We start from the raw sequence: 7,500 nt of genomic DNA, 5'->3' as shown, positions 1-7,500 counted from the left end.
GTGTGTGTGTGTGTGTGTGTGTGTGTGTGTGTGAGTGTGTGTGTGTGTGTGTGTGTGTGTGTGTGTGTGTGTGTGTGAGTGTGTGTGTGTGTGTGTGTGTGAGTGTGTGTGTGTGTGTGTGTGTCTTACCTTCCTTCACCATGCCTACGCTGAGGCACTTCTGGAAGCGGCAATATTGGCAGCGATTGCGTCTTCTTTTGTCCACGGGACAGTTTTTACTGGCCAAACACACGTACTTGGCATTCTTCTGCACTGTCCTCTATAGAAAGAAAGAGAGAGAGAGAGAGAGAGAGAGAGAGAGAGAGAGAGAGAGAAACAATGAGCAAACTCTTTATTTATTTAATTTAATTCTCCTTTTTTCTTCTGCTAAGAATTAAAAAGGAAGCTTGCAGGTCAGATTTTAATTACAATGTAAAAAAGCTCCTGCTCCATCAGGATAATTAGATAAAATTAATTTCCCGACATGCCTCGCCCGCAGGAGGGACAATTTTATTAGCGCGCAGCCGCTGACAATGAAGATCAGCGCAGAGCGTGCTGAGGCCGCTCCCGCGAGACAGCCAGTGCCGCGTGATAAAATTGTTTGTGAAACTCGCGGGTCAGCTCGTGGCACCTCGGGCTTCTGGCGGATCGCGCCTCTGCATGAGCCCTCTGGGGGTTGTTTTCTCCTCGGCTGGGTCCGCGCGATTATTACTGACCTTATTAAAATGAAATCAAAACGATCTGCGCGCGGTCCCACAGTCAACACCGTTTCAACGCGAGAGGGGAAAAACAGGAGAACTTATTAGATGCTCCTCGCGCGGTAACGGAAAGGTTTTAAATGTAAGGAAGCGCACATGCTGAGGCAACAAATCCAAGTCAGAACATCCATGCGTGCGACCAGTGAGTTTCGTGGTCATTAAGATAATGTACAAAACAAACACAAACAAAAATTTAACGAGCTACATCTGCGGACCATTTAATCACAGTGTAATTACATCAAAAATACCCGTTTCATTGTAGGCTTACAGTTATTAAATTAGCTACCAGTTAGGTTAAAAAAACAGCTTTAATGTCCTTAATTGAAAACTACGCAGCCTGTACCTCGTTTGGAACTGAAGCAATGTCTTTATTAAAACCTTTAGTTTCTTTTTCCCTTCTGACTTTTCAAGTTATCTCATATTTTATGAGAACCAGTTACTGCTTAAATCAGAGACTGTGACTCCTCGCATACGTAGCTCCTGACAGTTCAACGCCTGTCTCCCACCTCCTCTCAGTTTGGCTCACGAGGGAGAGCGCGCGCTCTTTACTCTAAGCGCCTCTGATCAAAACAATCAAAACAAATCAATCCAATCAGCACGCGTGGCTGCTCCCTGCAGGATATCAATAAGCGAACAATTACCCCACGACGTGTCCCTTTCCGCGAGACAGAAACTTAACCATCAGGTTAAGACAATGCACACACACACACACACACACACACACACCACTGAATTCATGTGGTATGTGACGTCCCTGTTATTTCACTAAATAGATTGGAAACAAAGCGAGACAGCAGTCGGGTTAAAGACCAGACTTTCCGCTACCTAATTTGATCTGAAATCTTACTCTGAAGACACACACCCACGCGCTCGCACACACATACACACACACCCACGCGCTCGCACACACATACACACACAGCCATCGCGTTAGTCTCTATTAAAGATGTATCATGAGCGAACACCAGTTAATCTAATTAGCAGATTTTCTATTTACATATGTTGAACAATTTATTTAAATTATGCTAATTTAGACGGATTAGAAAAAAAAAAAAGAAAAATCGTGTCATTTCGCCCGTGGAAATTGACTTTAACAGAGAGTTATATGATAAAAGAATGAATGGTGTCATAAACAACAATACTTTGACAAACAGATGTAAAACTGCACATTAGCACTGTTTTACCCCCGTTTACTGCAGCGATACCTCTTAAAAAATCCTACACTTTCAAGAGACTCATCATTTTACATAACAAAAATCTCTCTCTCTCTCTCTCTCTCTCTCTCTCTCTCCCTCCCCCCACTCTTTTTTTATTGTCTGTATGGTCTGGCTGTCTCCAAGTTTTACCGGTCACAGGGAGTTCAGACCACAAATAGATCTTTTTATTTACGTACGAACACATTCAATGAATGAAAATCTCATGATCTCATCTGTAAAATGAAATAAACTCCAATGACTGTGATGTATTTGCTGTTACGGAGACTCTCTTTCTCTCTCTCTCTCTCTCTCTCTCTTCCTTTTCTATCTTTTGCTGTCAGTCTAGTATGTGTGTGTGTGTGTGTGTGCGTGTGTGAATTTAAAGCATGTTATAATTCTCATCAGGTAATTACATGTGTTGACATTTTTGTTTGGACAGGTGTACATGGCTTAATGATCTGTCCCACTGATTGGCAAATACGAAAGTAACATCAGTAATCACACTCTTTCCCTCTTTGTCTTTTTCCCACACACACACACACACACGTGAGTGCACGCACTCTCACTCATACTGAAACACATTCATACAATCATCTCCAGACAAAACTCAACTCAAAAAACCTGTTTAACTTAAATTGAGAAACAAACTAAAAAAACTGGAAAAACCAGACTTCAAAGCGCTGTCTTTCTAGCAGACAGAAAGAAACACACTCACGCGCGCACACACACAGACACACACACACACACACGCTCACGCTCACGCACACACACACGCGCGCGCATGGCTGTCCAGTGTGTGTGTTAAAATCCCAGGGGCTGGTGGAGACATGAGGCTGTGGATTCATGACATGGAACGTGTGCTAATGGTCCCCGCGAACAAGCTAAAGCCCTGCGGGACCCTTCATTCATCCATCCTCAAATCCCTCCTTCCTCTCCTCCCCCCTCTCCTCCTCCTCTTCTTCTTCTCCACCCGGAATCAGTGGCTATCGGACCGTTTCTCTCTCTCTCTCTCTCTCTCTCTCTCTCCTCGGATACTGTAATTAGAATTGTTTGTGTAATAGTGTGTGTGTGTGTGTGTGTGTGTATGTGCGCGTGCACACACTCAAGCTGAGGAGAAGGGCTAGAACTGGGTCAGTGTTAATTGGTTAAGTGCGTATGATGGTTTCTGTTATATGTTTGTGTGTTTGTTTAAAAGTTGCAATCCGTATTCCTCTTATTCTCTCTCTCTCTCTCTCTCTCTCTCTCTCTGCCTTTCTCTCTTTCTCTCCCGATATTACATCTGTTAATTGACCTCATATCCTTCCGTAGCCATGTGATAGATTCGGTTAGTCTGAGGGTGTGTGTGGCTATGCATGTTGTGTCTAGTTTAGAGTACAAAGATAATCAGCGTCTGGGTGTAAACATGTTAAATAAAAAAAAAAAATTTGACCTTTAGAGTTTCACTTTTTTTAAAAGGTGTTCACTCTCTCACACAGACATCCATACACACACACACACACACACACCCACACACACACACACACACACACACACACACACACACGATTGAGTGCCAAGTGAGAACTATAATTTAAACGTATTCTATTTTCAAAGGGAAGCGTTGACGGAAAAGCTTGGTTCTGCATGGATTCTTTTATTAGAATTCTTCCCCAACTTTAATGGCTTACTGAGGTTTTGTGAATGAGCTAGTCGTTCCCATTTCACCGTTAGGTAAATATTTAAAAATAAATATTCTCACGCACCCTGTCCTATGAGTCACCCGGCCTGCGACTAACCCACAGAATGGGGTGAAAATGAAAAGAGTGAGTTAGTGAGTGGAATAGACAGAGAGAGAGAGAGAGAGAGAGAGAGAGAGAGAGAGAAAGAGAGAGACGGGCACTGATTCAGAGTGCGCTGGGATTTCCTTTGTTATTTGTTATTATTAACAATTATATCAGCGTCATATACTGTATTGAAAAATAGAAAAACACTTAGAAAAACATGGCTTTTCTGCATGCGAGAAACTAATTATCTCCTGAAAATATGAAATGGGAGACAAGTAGGAACATTCCATTTACACCAAAAGTTTTAAACAAACAACGGCATAAAATTTCAATACATATTCAATATTTTATGAGCAATGTCATTGTTTGAGAAACCCAGGTCTAAAATGTTAACGAAATGCCGGTCACCAGACAATGGGGAAAAAACACTAACGTAGCGAAGCCAGTTCGTACATTAAAATTCACCTGCTAATACTGTGTGTTAATGTGCTATCAGAAATAATTAACTGATTGTGTGTGTCCTTGTGTGTTAATGTATGCTGATGGGCTTTGTGGTGACTCTGTGCGTGTGTGTCTTTTTCTGTTGGCTGCTAAGGCCTGGGGCCTAACAGGCCTTGCTTTTATTAATTACTAAATAAAAACAAATTGTGAAAGTAATTGAAAAGAGGGATAATTTATTTCAGTACCAGACCACTGGCCATATTCAATTATCTCTTTCTTGATTCTCTCTCTCTCTCTCTCTCTCTCTCTCTCTCTCTCTCGCTCTCTCTCTCTCTGTCTGTCTCTCTCTGTCTCTCTCTCCCTCTCTCATACACACACACACACAGTTTTTGACCACACGCTCATGCTCTATGTCCTTAAGACACATTCTCCTTTCCTCTATTTCTCTCTCTCTGTCTTTTCTGTCAGTGTATAAATAATGAGCAAAGTGAGGTCCTGACAAAGCAAGTAGAACTAATGTGATTTTATTATGCTTCATGTCACATGAAGCAAACTTTTTCCAACAAATTTGATTTTATTGGGTTTTTTCCTTTATAAAGCTCTTAAACAGGGGTTTCTTCCTTTTCTATCTTTTGCTGTCAGTCTAGTATGTGTATGTGTGTGTGTGTGTGTATGTGTGTGCTGTGTGTGTGCTGAGTGTGTGTGTGCTGTGTGTGTGCTGGGTGTGTGTGTGTGTGTGTGTGTGTATGTGTGTGCTGTGTGTGTGCTGAGTGTGTGTGTGCTGTGTGTGTGCTGGGTGTGTGTGTGTGTGTGTGTGTGTGTGTGTTCTTGGCTATAGCTCCAGGCTGTTGTATTTTAAGTATGCGCCGCTGTCACACCTCTTACTGGTCGCCGGGGGAGACGACCCTCACAGGCGCCGTGGCAACCGCCGGTCAGACGATTTGTGAGAGCTCTCAGCGAGACACACGCGCGCACGCACACACGCCCACACATGCACACATTCACACACACACACGCACACACACACTTGTGAGGTCTGGGTTTTAACAAAAACACTGAGCAAAACTGTAACACAACAGCATGCTACCAACACACACACACACAGCGAGTGCTACACTGATATTCCACAACAGACAGACACATACACACACACACACACACACACACACACACACACACAGCGAATGCTACACTGATATTCCACAACAGACAGACAGACACACACACACACACACGTGCGCACACACAGAGGTAGACCCAGTATCTCTCGTATCCTGACAGTGTGACATTTAATATACAACTCAGTTGTAAAACTACATACTGTTCACTGTTCCCAGACTCTCTGTGCATAACACTTTGTCTGTACTGTGTGTTAAGGCCTGTGTGCTGTTTTGATGAACTTTGGCATGTTTTGTGGGCATGCATGAATGTGCATGCAAGGTTGCATGTGTGTGTGCATGTGTATGTGTGTGTGTGTGTAAATGCATATGTTGGAAAATGTGTGTGGGAGAGATACAGTGTGTGACCTTTAACACTTTAAATAAACCTCTCTATAAATCTAGAACAATGGCTGATTGGATATAGTCAGCACACGTACACACACACACAAACACACACACACAAACACAAACACACACACACACACACACACACACACACACACACACACACATACATGTCTCCTGGAAAAACATACATGTCTGGCTGTAACCTTGTTGAAAAACGCTCACTAATTGTGTAACAATGGGCCATCTAACCCTGAAACACTTGTTCAAAAATAGGGGGTGTGACCATTGGGAACAGAGTAATTCATCAGAGTGTCCCATTAACATCAGAAATAAGCCCAATGACTAATAATTACACCGCAATTAACCACACTCACAACAAAGACAACACTTCTCAAACAACCCCCCCCCCCCCCCCCCAAAAAATAGGGTGTGAAAAAAAAAAATATCACAAACACCTACCACCCTGCAAGGCAAGCAATCTAATTACAAACGCACAATCGTACAACTCATGGACACAATCAACTACACAAAAGATTTTGCTGTACATGGACAAATCAATCTGGTGAAAACGCACGAACCAGTAACACAAAATGGTATGGTGCAGGTTCTGTTTTACTGGGAAGTCCATAAGAGCTGAGTTTTTATCACAACTACAACAATAAAATTTGAACATGCATGTTGTACCACACATCAACACTTCAAATATTTCAAAAGAAATGAATTTAACCACTGATTCTTTTTTTTTCTTCTTAAATGTTATGAGAAGATAGCGACAATATGTTTACTCACTTAATGAATAATGAATATTTAATTCATTTTTTTTTTAAAATCACCATTATCAGGGGAAGTCAATATAGTCTGCTCAGCTGAGTTCTCTCATTTTCTTTAATTCACTCCATTCTATCAAACATGTGCTTCAGAATACAAGATATATGTGCTGCCTACTCTCTGTGTAAAGTCTGTGTATGACACCCTTATCTGGCTTTTATTTTTCTTGAAAATCACCTTTATGTTGATTCTAGTTCGTATTGGGTTACTATTTTGTTATCCAAACAGCCTCAAAAATAACCGATCATCTCTAAATAAAGAAAAAGGATATTGTAATGACATGGTGTCTTTTAAAATGGCCACTGCAAACAATATTTTTCCATATTTTTCCATATCTGTATCCCATTTCTCTATTTTTGTTTATTCAGTAGGACTGTGAATGTTGCGTATTGTGCGCGCGCGTGTACTGTGTGCGTGTGTGTGTGTGTGTGCTCTTACCTTAAAAAACCCTTTGCAGCCCTCACAGGTTCGAACGCCGTAATGTTGGCAGGCTGCGTTGTCTCCGCACACGGCGCACGTGCCCTCGCCGGAGCTGGACCGGCTCGGGGGTGAAGGCAAACTCTCCCCCAGGAGCGTGGGGGGGCAGGGCCCCATTCCCAGCGAGCGGAACGGCAGGCCGCTCGGCTTCCCCATGCTCAGCGAGTACATGTGGGAGTGCGTGTGCGTGTGCGTGTGCGCGTGCGTGTGCGTCGGCGCGTCAAGGCCGGCTGGGTGCGGGGCAGCGGCGGACGAGGGAGAACGTTCCGGTCTCAGGGGCAGGCCCATGCCCGCGTCGTAACCGGAGGCGGCGGGGACGCCGGGCTGCGTCTGCTCGTAGAAGTGCGGGAATCGAGGGCTCTTCAACGGCCCCTCCATCAGACAGGGTTGAGGGACGGGGGGCAGACCGTGAGGGTCATCCCACAGAAATGAGGTCCCGTGGGGGCCAGGGGGTAGCGGCGTAGGGGGCGTGGAAGGCGGGGACTGCTTAAAGTACATTGAGCCGCCGGCCATAGCGTCGTCGGCCTGTCCCATTGGCGGGTAGGACTCC

The 7,500-nt window shown here is 43.9% G+C and overlaps 1 protein-coding gene across 1 annotated transcript in view; it reads right to left on the bottom strand.

The window, feature by feature from the left end:
* The window catches only part of nr4a3 (nuclear receptor subfamily 4, group A, member 3), an 18,960-nt gene that overhangs the window by 7,547 nt on the left and 3,913 nt on the right, over positions 1–7,500 (bottom strand). Inside the window, exons 2-3 of the mRNA XM_030784442.1 lie at positions 6,912–7,500; positions 130–259 (exon numbers count right to left, since the gene is read on the bottom strand). The exon at positions 6,912–7,500 is cut by the window's right edge and continues 265 nt beyond it. Coding sequence (XP_030640302.1) covers positions 130–259; positions 6,912–7,500 — 719 coding nt within the window. The remainder of the gene's footprint in view (positions 1–129; positions 260–6,911) is intronic.

This window comes from Chanos chanos, chromosome 9, assembly GCF_902362185.1.
Source record: "Chanos chanos chromosome 9, fChaCha1.1, whole genome shotgun sequence".
Classification (NCBI taxonomy): Eukaryota; Metazoa; Chordata; class Actinopteri; order Gonorynchiformes; family Chanidae; genus Chanos; species Chanos chanos.
The sequence above is the reverse complement of the archived record's forward strand: the minus strand, read 5'-3'. Positions and strand labels throughout refer to the sequence as shown.